The sequence below is a fragment of the Aulonocara sp. 'chitande type north' Nkhata Bay genome, linkage group LG22 (genome assembly GCF_057382095.1).
Source record: "Aulonocara sp. 'chitande type north' Nkhata Bay isolate Kocher_YH1m ecotype deep benthic linkage group LG22, A_spYH_male_GT1.1, whole genome shotgun sequence".
Classification (NCBI taxonomy): domain Eukaryota; kingdom Metazoa; phylum Chordata; class Actinopteri; order Cichliformes; family Cichlidae; genus Aulonocara; species Aulonocara sp. 'chitande type north' Nkhata Bay.
The window spans coordinates 33,803,327-33,818,340 of NC_141364.1; the positions used below are offsets into that span (position 1 = coordinate 33,803,327).

At 42.8% G+C, this 15,014-nt stretch overlaps 1 protein-coding gene across 2 annotated transcripts in view; it reads left to right on the forward strand.

Moving 5' to 3' along the window:
- The window catches only part of LOC147304533 (uncharacterized), a 37,739-nt gene extending 23,349 nt beyond the window's left edge, over positions 1 to 14,390 (forward strand). For both annotated transcript variants that reach the window (XM_086279490.1, XM_086279491.1), the window contains exon 3: positions 14,139 to 14,390. In XM_086279490.1, the coding sequence (XP_086135616.1) occupies positions 14,139 to 14,291 (153 nt within the window). In that variant the 3' untranslated portion in view covers positions 14,292 to 14,390. The remainder of the gene's footprint in view (positions 1 to 14,138) is intronic.
- Positions 14,391 to 15,014: the final 624 nt, after the last annotated feature.

A 15,014-nucleotide genomic window follows, 5' to 3' on the forward strand; every position in this document is an offset into this window, starting at 1 on the left:
GCTTTTATTTTGGAAAGAGCCATTTCTCTGTAATAAACTCTCTTTTCCAAAGATGAGTGATTTATCCATCAGATAGATTTATTATTTTATTACTTTGTTGTTTCAGCAACATTAAATTTAAAAACTGTACTTTTGAGTTAAAATATATATTTATAATTTTAATAAATGACAAATTAAAAAGGCATGAACATTTTTTTGTATCGAAAAAATATCGAACCGTGAATTTTGTGAATCTTTTTTTTTTTTTTTTTTTTTTTGTTACTGAAGTTGGGCTAGCTCAGGCGTTCCCAAAGTGTGGGGTGTGCCCCCTAGGGGTCATGCAGAGCCATTGCAGTAAGGGTGCAGTATGAATTTTTATTTTTTTTTTGCCTGTCCCGTTTGGCTCTTTTGCCATCAGAATTGTTGTCTAAAGGCAAAGAAAGATGCCCAACGGATTTACTTTACCAAATTGACCATCCCAGCCTTGCCGTAATGGTCCATTTGATTCACCTTTTATTGTTCATTTTATTTTCACTTACTGAATACGGGACAGACTTGACTGGGGGAAAGAAGGGGAGAAAGAAAGAGGGAAAGAGAAACAGCTGAGAAGAGGGACGGGGGAGAAGGGCAAAAGACAAAAACCAACAGAATGAGCAGAAAAAAAAAGAAGAAAAAAAATGCATATATCGATCACCTGGATCACCTGCTGAGAAAGAAAAAAGAAAACAAGCAGAAGAGAACAAGAGTAATAGAATAAACAACATCACAATGATATATGGGAATATGACAGTAAATACTAAATGTTAAACATTATTGTGCAGCACATAAGATCAACAGAACACAGTGTGCTTTGAGGTAGGAGCCAAAAAGGGTGTAGTTTGTGGGTGTGATCACCCGTGTGTACACCTGTGAGCATGGACGCGCTTGTTTTTTTTTTTTTTAAAGGTTCCTTCATGTAATGATCTGCTAGAGGGTGTGGGGGGGCACAGCCCCGCCCTCCAGGGCATGAAGCAGGTATGGAGGAGATCAAAACTCCAGACATCCAGAGGCCCCCAGAACACAAGAGACCAAGGAAGACCAACAGAGGGGCAGCTGCGCCACTGTCCCAGAAAGAGCTGAGGAGAGTCCCAGATGAGGGCTCACTCAGCAGCCGCGGAGCAGAAGCCAGGGGGAGTTGCAGTGACGCGCCCGTGAGCTCCGCCGGCAGCCAGCCGTGCCTGAGTGACCGAGCCCCAGGCCGAGAGGCCGGGGGCACCCCACCTCCGAAGTGGCCCGAGCGAGCCCCAGGCTCCAGGCCCCGATAAGCGGCCACCAAGGAGTGAGCCGGTGTGTACCTGGACGCCCATCCCCGGACACAAAGAACCACCAACGCACCGATGTCTGAGGGAGTCCGCCACTGGCAGGGGAAGTGGTGGTGGGGGGAGATAGGCCTCCAAACCTTGGAGGGCCTGAGGTGTCCCCAGAGAGGTGGCGCCTGATACCCAGCCTGACATATAGACACAGACATACAGGCACACACAGACACAAACATCCATTCCCACCCTCATGCTCTCATATGCACTTACTCCACACTCAACCAACGTGGAGACAGACATAAAGAGACGCTGTAAGGCAAGGCAAGGCAAGTTTATTTGTATAGCACAATTCAACAACAAGGTGATTCAAAGTGCTTTACAGAGACATTAGAAACAAGAACAAATAAAAAGCATGATTTAAAATTGATTAAAACAAGCAAATAAACTAACTAACTAATTAACAAACAAACAAACAAACAAAACAATATATAAAATCAAAACAGATAAAATCAGTAGTTAAATGTAAGTTTTGAAATTTAAGCTTAAAGTGTGGATTTGGTGCTTTATTCAAATGCAGCTGAGAACAGGTGAGTCTTCAACCTGGATTTAAATAAACTGAGTGTTTCAGCTGATCTGAGGCTTTCTGGGAGTTTGTTCCAGATATAAGGAGCATAAAAGCTGAATGCAGCTTCTCCGTGTCTGGTTCTGACTCTGGGAACTGATAAAAGACCGGATCCAGATGACCTGAGGGATCTGGATGGTTCATACTGGGTCAGGAGGTCATTGATGTATTTTGGTCCTAAACCATTCAGAGCTTTATAGGCCAGCATCAGAACTTTAAAGTCTATCCTCTGACGGACAGGCAGCCAGTGTAAGGACCTCAGAGCTGGACTGATGTGGTCCACTTTTTTGGTCTTAGTGAGGACTCGAGCAGCAGAGTTCTGAATGAGCTGTAGTTGTCTGACTGATTTTTTAGGTAGACCTGTAAAGATGCTGTTACAGTAGTCAAGCCTACTAAAGATGAATGCATGGACTAGTTTTTCCAGGTCCTGTTGAGACATCAGATCTTTTATCCTTGAAATATTCTTGAGGTGATAGTAAGCTGACTTTGTTATTGTCTTAATGTGTTTTTCTAAGTTTAGGTCTGCATCCATCACTACACCCAAATTTCTCGCCTGGTTTGTGGTTTTTAGATGTATAGATTGAAGTTCTCTGGTGACCTGTAATCGTTTTTCTTTGGCGCCAAAGACTATTACCTCAGTTTTGTTTTTGTTTAGCTGGAGAAAATTGTGGCACAACCAGTCATTGATTTCCTCAATGCATTTACCAAGAGCCTGTACAGGGCCTCGGTCTCCTGGTGACATTGTGATATATATTTGTGTGTCATCTGCACAGCTGTGGTAGTTTATTTTGTTGTTCTTTATAATCTGTGCCAGTGGGAGCATGTAGATGTTAAACAGAAGGGGTCCCAAGATGGAACCTTGGGGAACTCCACATGTGATACTTTTCTGCTCAGATGTGAAGTTACCTATTGATACAAAGTATTTCCTGTTTTCTAAGTATGTTTTGAACCAGTTAAGATGTCCTCCAGGTCTTTGCTGTTAATAGGTTGAAACTGTTTCATGGTGTTTAAACAGTTTTTTGGTGGACACAGTACATATCCTGGATCTGCTGTTGATGTACCAATTGCTTGTCTAATTTTTTGGATTTTGTCTGTGAAGAATTTGGCAAAGTCATTGCAGGCCATGGTCGAATGAAGTTCAGCTGCCACTGACACAGGAGGGTTTGTTAGCCTGTCAACTGTAGAAAATAAGACCCGAGCATTATGGCTGTTTTTAGTGATGATGTCAGAGAAGTAGGACCTCCTTGCACTCCTCAGTTGTAAATTATAATTGTGAAGTTTCTCTTTATAAATGTCATAGTGAACCTGGAGGTTTGTTTTTCTCCATCTGCGCTCAGCTTTCCTACACTCTCTTTTTTCATTTTTCACCAGTGTGGAGTTTCTCCATGGAGACTTTTTCCTTCCAGAGATAACCTTCACCTTAATGGGAGCAATAGTGTCCATTACATTTAACATGTTAGCATTGAAGCTATTGACGAGCTCATTGACTGACCCTCTGGGCAGGTCAGGTGTTAATGGGAAGACCTGGTTAAAAATTGCACTACTGTTTTCAGTTATACACCGTTTTGTGATCACTGTTGTTGATATATTTGTGTGGGCTGAGATTTTACTTTCAAAGAAAACACAGTAATGATCAGACAGGCCCACATCAGACACAGTGACCTTTGAAATGCTCAGGCCTTTGGAGATCAGTAGGTCAAGAGTGTGTCCTCTATTATGTGTGGCCTCTGTTACATGCTGAGTCAGCCCAAAGTTGCCCAGAGTGTTACTCAGGTCTTTAGTCCCTTTGTCCTGAGGGTTGTCCACATGAATGTTAAAATCCCCAGCAATAATTACACAGTCAAAATCAACACAGATCACAGACAGCAGTTCACTGAGGTCATTAAAAAAGTCTGTGCAGTATTTGGGAGGCCTGTAAACATTAAGAAACACAACTTTGGATGGGGCCTTCAGCTGTAAAGCCACATATTCAAAAGACTGAAAACTTCCAGGAGATAGCTGCTTACATTGAAATGATTCATTAAATAAGACAGCAACCCCTCCTCCTCTCCTGCTCACCCTGGCCTCACTGATAAAACTGTAGTTAGGAGGGGTTGTCTCGATGAGAACAGCTCCACTGTTACTTTGGTCCAACCAAGTTTCAGTTAAAAACATAAAATCAAGGCTGTGCTCAGTGATTAAATCATTAATTAAAAATGTTTTCCCAGCTAGAGATCTAATGTTTAATAAAGCCAACTTAAGTGTTTTAGAGGTATTACTTGTCCCCTCGTGTTTGGGAGCAGTCTGTGGCACACAAGGTATGTTTACTATGTTTAAAGATCTTTTAGAGTGCAGCTCTCTGTGTTTTGACCAGGCCACATGTCTCCTGTCACCTAAAAGTGCAGAAATTTTAAAACCTTCTAGTAAACAGGGTCCCAGCTTCTCCTGGGAAAAGTCACCACTGCCATAATCCTCACAGCCCGGACCCTCCACACATCACACATCAGACTGCGGAGACAGGGCATGAAGAGGAACTAAGGGGGGCGAGGCTGGGCAATGTGACTTCGATTGCTCTGTTGAGGGTGGGGCTCGATGGCGAACCTTTGGCCGCTCTGGTGGGGGGTTTATGGGGGACAAAAAGGGATTGGGACGGGGGGTAGATCTGAGCCCAGCATTGACCCGCTCCATCATCTCCTCAGTGAATTTCAGGTGTGGGGAGGAGGGAGAAAGGGAGGGGGAGGAGGGTGATGGCCTGTCAGGGGTTTGGGGGACTGGGGAAGGTCGTGGTCCCTTGTCCTGGTCGTTGGTGTTGTTGAGAGAGTTGGAGGCAAATAGGGACCCCTCTTCTTGCCTTAGATGTCTCTCCTTTCTGAGGCTCTTCCTCAGATGCCATGGATGTCTCTCCTTTCTGAGGCTCTTCCCGGGTGGGGGCAAATGGAGCTCCTCCTCAAGGTTTCTGCTGGGCTTTGTCTGTTCTTGGAGTACTGTTTGTTCCTCTTTATGAGATAACTCCTCGTTTATCTCAGCCTTGGCACCAAGCACAGATGGATGACGTATGGAATAAAACAAGTTGGAGGTGAACAGTTTCACCCCTGACTTGTTAATATTAAATCCATTTGCTTTGAACAGATGCCTGCGTTCCCAAAAAATATTAAAGTTGTCGATAAAGTGCACTGAGTGGTCAGCACATGCTGATATAAGCCATTTATTCAGTGTAAACAGCCTGCTGAATCTCTCGTCTCCTCCTCTGACCGGCGGTACAGGTCCACTGATGAATACAGCTGCATTCAGAGAGTTTACAGTGTTTAATAATCCAGTAAAGTCCCGTTTCAGAACCTCCGACTGTTGTTTGGACACATCGTTTGACCCTGTATGCAGAACAATGTTTGTCACAGTTGGATATTCATCTGCAATTTGAAGAATTCTCTCCTTCAGGTTGTTGACCATATCGTTAGGAAAGCAGAGGACTTTAGTGTTCTTACCGCACATCCTTTGTACATCCTTTACGGCAGAGTCACCCACAATCAGAGTTTCAGGCCTAGCCTTTAGCTTTCCCTGTGGCCTTTTACTTTTCAACAGATTTTCAGACCTTACTTCGCTGCTTTTAGATGGATGGTTGTCCGATATAGATCCAGGGTCCTTTGATAGTGGAGCAAATCTGTTCTGCAGTTTCACATTCAGTTGTTTTGGAGGTTTGTTGTTAACCTTCCTATTCACGGTTGTCCAGTCCTGTTTCCTCCCGTATACAGGGGTAGAAGAGCTTCTCTGTCTCGTAGGAAGTGAAGGCCAGTCGGTTTCAGAGATTTCAGCTCGCTGTGCCCTGCCTGTGATACGTCCTCCCCCTTCCAGGAGACATGATTTATGTCTTGGTTTTGCACCAAGACAGTCTAAGGGGGGATTATCACTTGAGGATTTATAATAATGCACAGAGTCTACTTTCTTGGTCATGTTATCTGTGCTCCTTAGCTGTGTACTAGCTTGCTCATCGCCATTGTTTTGAATCAAAGGCAAGGTTGTTTCATTTCCACACAGTCCATTTACCTCCACGTTTACTTCTAAGCGATGAATTTTTGTCTCCAGTACTGCAATCTTCTGCAGGAGGCTGTGGTAGTCATCTGTGGAGAGGGAAGGCATCTTGTTGCTAGTTAGCCTAGCGGTTAGCACCTTTCCAGGCTATTGAGGCTGCTCGGTGCCCAGACGCTGTAATCAGGCTTCAGCTGTGTCTAGGCCACAGACACACGGAGCGCTGAGGACAAGGTAACCATAAAATGTTGCTGTTTCTGTTAAGAACACTCTAGTCCTAATGATCTACAAGTGTCCAGAAGTTATCGCAGGTAAGCTCACACGGAAAAAAGGGAAAAAATCAGCATAAAAATCAATAAAAATCAATATAAGAAGCAAAGCATTCAAGAGCAAAGAGATGAAGCGTCCACACTCACAAAGGGGAGGAGCTGAAGTACACACGATCACACTCCCCAAGCGTACTCTACAAACCGGGTCTAGGTACCCTTGCCCCTGGAGGGGGGAACTGCACCCAGACCCAGGTGGTGTTACCCTTTTCCCTGCGGTGGGGGGAGGCAGACCGCCCCGACTCCGCAGCAGCAGGGAGGCCCCACACTCCAGACCGCAGTCGGACGGCCAACTCTTTGCACTTCTACTATATATAGATATATATGTATGTGTATATATGTGTATATATATATATGTATATATGTATATATATATATATATATATGTCTCGACACTCGGTACTGAATCTGATCAAATGATCAATGATATATATATATATACATATATATATACATGTATACATATATAGACATATATACATATTAGGGGTGCAACGATACACAAAATTCACGGTTCGGTTCGGTTCGATACTTTGGTGTCACGGTTCGATATTTTTTCGATACAAAAAAAATGTTCATGCCTTTTTAATTTGTCACTTATTAAAATTATAAATATATATTTTAACTCAAAAGTACAGTTTTTAAATTTAACCCTAACCCTTGTGCGTGTTTTTTATTTTGACAGCGAATGCGCACCTGCGGACCACTTATGTGCAGCCCTGGTTATTTAGCTCGTCATATTGCAGCCACAGAAATTCTTTTGTCCATGAAACCATAAAGCTGCACTTTCTTTTTGCCTTATAGTCTGATTTGTCATAACTTCTCCGTTTTGTGGTAAGCTTTTCTTTGGCTGTCACTTCTTCACCCCGACCTGTCTTATTTGGCTCAGCAGAACTGAAATATATATCCTGCTGCTTTTACACACACACTCAGCGATTCTCTGCGCGATCAACCTCTCACATGTTTAAGCTGCGGGAGATTTCACTTGTCATGTTTGCATAGTAAGCTAACGATTAATAAGACGATGTCAGAGGAATTGGTGCACAAATTATCATCACTCACAGATCAGTGCTGTCGCTCTCTATACACAGTTCGCACGATTGCAAAGTGAAAGCAAAAAAACAAGCGCAAATTCAAACGTGATTTCAATATGTCACATATTGACAGTGGCTCACCGATGCCAATGACATAATTACCCAGCTACATTTCTGAAAGAATGCAAAAGCATTGACATATATTTTTCCTTCCTACAATAGCCCGACAGGCAGGGGAGAGATAGCCCCGGGACGTCGGGCTAGCGATATTGCGAGCCCTGTATCTGATTGAGGAATCACTCATCTTTGGAAAAGAGAGTTTATTACAGAGAAATGGCTCTTTCCAAAATAAAAGCTATACTATCCGCTTCTTCTGGGCTATATTCTCAGCAGCATAAGGAGAATCATGTGCTAACAGCTGTCTAAATGACTCGGCTAAAGTTAGTAGCATGCTTGTTGTTTTGGTCTTTGCACTAGGATGATGTCGGTGTAAATGTGCAGTCATATTCGTTGTGTTCCCACTAGTGCTTTCAGGTTGATCTCGTTGAAATGACCTTAACGCCACAACACGGCAAATCTCCGTTAACGAGCTACCGCCGATCGCCCCGTGCATGGGGCTAGACGGCCAACACGTTAACGAGCTAACTGCGCTAACACACTAGTTCCCACCCATGTAATTGAGCATTGCGTGGCACATCCAACATACTGTTTTACTTTAGTTCATGACTCGCTTACCTTCAGGGTCATACGTCACATGAAAACCAAAATAATTCCAAACGCCAGATCTGAATGTTGCAAGGAGAGCTTAACTTCTGTCTTGCTAGCTTGCCCTGCGCTCTTCCTTCTGACTATGCTGTCTGTGTTGAGCGCTCAGTGGATCTGCGCTCGACAGTGCAGCCTAGGCGGAGCAGTCGAACGCAGATCCACTGAGCGCTCAACACAGACAGCATCGTCAGAAGGAAAGTTGATCAAATAAATTTAAAATTTTGTATTGTTTGATACATATGCGTACCGAACCGAAAGCACTGTATCGAACGGTTCAATATCGATACGAATATCGTTGCACCCCTAATACATATAATGTATATATATGTATATATATGTATATATATATATGTATATATATGTATATATATATATATATATATACATATATATATATATATATATATATATGTATATATACATATATATATATATACATATATACATATATATGTATATATATGTATATACATGTATATATATATATACATATATATACATGTATACATATGTATACATGTATATATATATGTATATATATACATGTATACATATGTATACATGTATATATATGTATACATGTATATATATATATATATATATATCATTGATCATTTGATCATATTCAGTACCGAGTGTCGAGACTTTGTACAGGTGCAGTTAGAACAGCATCAACAGACAGCATCATTACATTGAAAAATGGCACTTAACAACTAACTTACTGGGCAAATTTACATCAGTGACGGATCATCTCAGGAACTAATTACTGATTACTTCCCCAAAAATAAGTAATCCTGTTACTTTACTGATTACTTATTTTCAAAAGTAATTAATTACTTAGTTACTTAGTTACTTTTAAAAACACAATTTACAACCTGAACAGGTGATAAAGTGATAGATCTTTCAGCCCAATTCTACTTTTCTACATAATCCATCATACAAAATGTAATCAAATGGAAAAGTCTCTTTTTAAAACTTGTTTTATTAGTTTTAATCTTTTAACTTTATGCATCAAGCAAACATTTAATTATATGCAACATTCTCTGACTGGAAGAAATTAGTTTAACATTTAAACCTATTTTCTGCACATTCCAGCTCATAAAATAAAATATTTTTTGTGTGTGTTTACACTCAGTCTTTCAAATAGATGCAAGTAAAACACAGCAGAAAATAAATAAAGTCAAAGACTCAGCGGTCCTGTTGCTCTATTTTCACCTGTAAAGCAGGAGTGGAGCAGACGGAGGGTTAACCTGGTGCAGGTGTGCAGCGGTCAGTGGAAGAATCCGCGAGTTTCTCGGAGCTTGTTGGAAGTTTAGGGGTTTTTTTCGCTGTAAAAAGAAGTTTTCTTCCCACGCACAGCGGACACTAATGTTTTTGTCACTTTTTATGGAATCAAACTCAAAGTAAGGTCAGTACTTCCACGCTTTAAACGCTGCACGCTCATACTCTCTCCCACACTCGATATGTGATCCACTGTTGATCTGGACACAGCTGTTGTCACTAACGTCGCACTCGCTTACGTCACTGTCATGCAAAAAAATCACGGTTTTAGTAACGCAGTAACGCAGCGTTCCTACGGGAAAGTAACTGTAATCTAATTACCGTTTTTGCAATAGTAATCCCTTACTTTACTCGTTACTTGAAAAAAGTAATCGGATTACAAGTAACGCGTTACTGCCCATCTCTGGTGAGGAGTTTTGGTTGGATTGTGACTCAGAAAACTGAGAATAGATCAGGTCAATATAAGTCAGACAGTACCATTACAGTGATACAGCTGTGGATACCTCCAGATGTTACAGTAGACTTCACTTTGTTAGAAAAGGAGAAATGTGGATGAGGAGTTTACTTTAAATTCACATACAGTACAGAAACACATTAGTAAATATTACATATATTTACAAATGTATACACATACATCTAAGAACATATTTAAATAGAGTTGGAGTAGCTACCAGAGGTTAGTATCAAAGTAAGCAAAAGGATCAATTATAGATTTAGGACACACAGGAGAAATGGTTATGACATTATCAGCTGTCCAGACAGTTGAAGACACAAGACCATTAAGACCAGTCTTCAGATTCCAGTTCATTATTAGTACGTTTACAATGCAACCACTCAGAAAGTAGACAAGACATCAGAAACTCAACACCATAGAGAGTAAACACAACGGGACTAATGGTGAACTTTTTATGGGTACCAGCACATTATGGTCTCAAGGAAATGAAATGGCAGATAAGGCTGCAGAGCAGGACTCTGGAAAAAGATCAGTGGAATTCATTATCAGCTTTATCCATCCATCCATCCATCGGGGCAGCAGCCTAAGCAGAGAGGCCCAGACCTCTCTCTCCCCATCCACCTCCTCCAGCTTATCCGGGGGAACACCAAGGCGTTCCCAGGCCAGCCGAGAGATATAATCTCTCCAGCGTGTCCTGGGTCTGCCCCAGGGCCTCCTCCCGGTGGGACATGCCCAGAACACCTCACCCAGGAGGCGCCCAGGAGGCATCCTTGTCAGATGCCCGAACCACCTCAGCTGGCTCCTTTCGATGTGGAGCAGCAGCTGCTCTACTCTGAGCCCCTCCCGGATGGCTGAACTTCTCACCCTATCTCTAAGGGAGAGGCCAGCCACCCTTCGGAGGAAGCTCATTTCTGCCACTTGTATCCGCGATCTCGTTCTTTCGGTCACTACCCACAGCTCGTGGCCATAGGTGAGGGTAGGGACGTAGATCGACCGGTAAATTGAGAGCTTCGCTTTTACACTCAGCTCCCTCTTCACCACGACGGACCGGTGCAGCGTCCGCATCACTGCAGCCCCAATCCGTCTGTCGATGGAGCCGCCTCCCTTCTCCTGTCACTCGCGAACAAGACCCCGAGATACTTGAACTCCTCCATTTGGGGCAGGAACTCATCCCCGACCCGGAGTGGGCACTCCACCCTTTTCCGGCTGAGAAAAGGGTGGAGTATCAGCTTTAGTCAAACAGAAATAAAAAGTTTATTAAAAGAGAAAGAGAGATGTCAAAAACGATGGGAGAAAGAAACGAAAGGGCGGCAGTTTTATATAATCCAAAGGAAAACTGTAGAAATGAGAAGTGCAGAATGGAGGAGAGAGAAAAACAATCCTTTCATGTCTCAGATTTGGGCGCACTGGGCTAAAGAGCACAGTATTTACTGTAGGGAAACACTGCAATACAAAATGTGAGCACTGTGGAGATGATGAGACAATAGAGCTTGTTATATTACAGTGCCAGAAGTGTGAGGAAGAAACATGATGATGATTTAAAACCTAAACAGAATAAAACTAAAACTAGATTTAATTGATTATCATATTATCTTAGACAAACACATCTGTATGGTAGGAGCTAATCCTTAATGACAGTCCTGTCCACACTCCATACCACCTGGTGGCGGTAACACACCAATTCATTGTTTGTGAACTGCCAATAAACACCAAGAAGAAGAAGAAGAAGAAGAGCATCCGGAGCAAACTGCGGCAGTCTCAGCTCCAGTGAGCTGGAACTCTGCTGCCCTTCACAATAAAAGCAGAGAACTATTAAAAAAACAAGAAAAAACAAAAACTTAATTTGAACTACAAATAGCAGCAAAGCTCAGTGAAGAGGCGCAGATGAAGTTTAGCAGCTCAGCTTTCCAGCACTTCGAGGCATGTGCGTGTATGTCTGTAATGATCACCCTGGTGAGACCTTTAACTTGAACTCTGACCCGAAAGTGTAGGTGTATGGTTGTTAGACGTTCAACATCACACAATAGACACGTCCTGTGCAGGTGAGGATGTGGAGGCTCGAGGCTCTGAAGCTGCTGATCAGCCAGCGGCTCAGCGCCGCAGTGGACGACATCCTGTGGCGCGTGGACCGCACCATCCGCACGCTGCAGGAGGAGGAGATGGAGAAGCTGGGAGCTCCCTGACTGCTAATCAGTGTCGGGGGCAGACGGAGAGGAGGGGAGGTGGAGCCAGCAGAGGGCTGTACTGAGTGCAGGCTGATGGTGCCTGATGGTGCAGCAAAAGGTGTTCATCACTGAGACTCGTTTCCAGAAACATAAAGCTTTTTGGTGGCTCATGCTTTATGTGCCTGATTCATGCTGCCTTCTTAGAGATTATTAGGCAGGTGGTCATAAAGTTGTGTCTGATTGGTGTATATCAAGAAAACACAGCTCATCTCGCTTGCGTTCTCTGCATGGCACTGGTTTCCATGAGTTCAAAATGTTCAAAAGCCAGGATCTGGGTGATTAATTATATCTCAGTTTGCAGTTCTGATTTCAGTCTCAACTGGTCCGCCTTCTGCAGCATGTGATTGTTTGGCCGTCAGCTTTTGTCTGACACTCGTGGCCATTGTGCTTGAAGCAAGCGAGACATCCTGCTGTGGAGTCACGCTTTCAGTTGATCTTGTTTCACAGGCAAAAACCTGGTAGTCTAAACTTAGCTGCCCACCATATGACATAATGTTTTTTAGCTCTCAGCCGTAAAAAGCTGATGAGGTATTGTTGTCTCCCCAGCAGGTGGCGTGGACATTCAAGAATGAGGCAACGTAGGATTTTCAAACTGATACCAACGGTGCATCTAAGAGGCTGAGGGGTAGAACTGCCATTATTTTTGTTATCAGTTTAAAATCTTTTAGTTTTAAAGTGCATTTCAGTCATGAATCTGTGTCAGAATCAGAATACTTTAATAACCCCCAAGGAAATTATTATCTGTTTATATGCAGTGTTGGGAAGGTTACTTTTAAAATGTATTCCACTACAGATTACAGATTACATGCCCCAAAATGTATTTTGTAATGTATTCTGTTACGTTACTCAATGAGAGTAACGTATTCTGAATACTTTGGATTACTTTGGATCATGCTTTTTACAGCTACATGAATGTGCTATTGCTGTGTGATTTATTACTATTACTGAAGGTTACTCTCCATACCAATACCAGCTACATGTTTAAATCTTAATATAAATGAGTAACAGTAGGTGGACATTAGGTAAGGCTGCACTTTTTGCAGCGATCTCGTATAGAAAACTATTCCGCGTGTATATAAAACAGGTCCGCGGCTCCGAACCGCAGTAAAGGGATCTCTGGCTGATACGTCGGGTTCGTGTTGGGCTCGCAGCTGAAAACTAGCTTTAATTTGTTGTCTGGGTCGACTTTGCTAGCGAGAGACAGAGAGAGGCGTTGAAAGGCTGCTGCAACGGAGCTTATTGTTTCAGAGGAAACACGAACACAGCGTACAGTCGAGTCTTAATAGCTTACTCACAGCTGGGCTCATCAGGCTCTCTGTTTGGCTGCAGAGGGGCAGAGGTTAGTTGTTAAGTGCCATTTTTCAATGTAATGATGCTGTCTGTTGATGCTGTTCTAGCTGCACCTGTACAAAGTCTCGACACTCGGTACTGAATATGATCAAACCTCTGTAAAGTGTCTGCTGCTGAACTATAGTCCTGACTGAAAACTCCAAGTAAACAAAAAAGTGTTGCAGCAGTGTTATTCAAAAAAGCAATGTGATATCATGTAGTCACTTCCAGTTAAACCCCTCATGATGTTGAACACTTTCTCACACTTTTTCTGAATTTGTCCGTGTAACCCTCTCATCAAACCAAATAATATGGTTTGTATGACTTTAGCTTAATGACCTTACCGGTTCTTTTTCTTGTGAAAAACATTACCTTGGTCTTATCCACTGAAAATGTAAAGACCCACTCATGACTTTAAAAATTGCTTCCTGCACCTTTCCAGTAATAAACTCTAGGTTCCTTCCTCTCCTCCACATGATGCCGTCATCTGCATAAAGAGAAACTCCCATTCCACTGTCTATATTATGAAACACAACATTTATCATCAACTCCCTTGTGATGTTCCATTTTCTATCCTTACTATTTGCCTTCTGAAGAGGAAATCCTTCATCCACCTGTACATTCGGCCTGTGATACTCATCGTCCTCATTTTAATTAATAAGCCTTCTCTCTACATAGTATCATGTTGCTTTTTTGAACAACACTGCTGCAACACTTTTTTGTTTATTTGGGGTTTTCTAATTTCAAATTCCAAAACTGCATCTATAGAGTTTCTACCTCTGCTAAACCCGTTTGATATTACAGTATATACCTCTTTTTTCTCCAGAGGCCCCCAGGCCACAAGAGCCCAAAGAGGGTCAACAGAGGGGCAGCTGTGCCACCCTCCTTGAAAGAGCTGAGGAGAGCCCCCAGCAGCCACAGTGCAGAAGCCACAGGAGGCTGCGGTGACGTTCAATTCAATTCAATTTTATTTATATAGCGCCAAATCACAACAAAAGTCGCCTCAAGGCGCTTCATAGATACAGAGAAAAACCCAACAATCATATGACCCCCTATGAGCAGCACTTTGGCGACAGTGGGAAGGAAAAACGCCCTTTTAACAGGAAGAAACCTCCGGCAGAACCAGGCTCAGGGAGGGGCGGGGCCATCTGCTGCGACCGGTTGGGGTGAGAGAAGGAAGACAGGATAAAGACATGCTGTGGAAGAGAGACAGAGGTTAATAACAGATATGATTCAATGCAGAGAGGTCTGTTAACACATAGTGAGTGAGAAAGATGACTGGAAAGGAAAAACCCAGTGCATCATGGGAATCCCCCGGCAGCCTACGTCTATTGCAGCATAACTAAGGGAGGATTCAGGGTCACCTGGTCCAGCCCTAACTATATGCTTTAGCAAAAAGGAAAGTTTGAAGCCTAATCTTGAAAGTAGAGATAGTGTCTGTCTCCTGAATCCAAACTGGAAGCTGGTTCCACAGAAGAGGGGCCTGAAAACTGAAGGCTCTGCCTCCCATTCTACTTTTAAATACTCTAGGAACAACAAGTAGGCCTGCAGAGCGAGAGCGAAGTGCTCTAATAGGGTGATATGGTACTACAAGGTCATTAAGATAAGATGGGGCCTGATTATTTAAGACCTTGTATGTGAGGAGCAGGATTTTGAATTCTGGATTTAACAGGAAGCCAAAACAGGAGAAATCTGCTCTCTT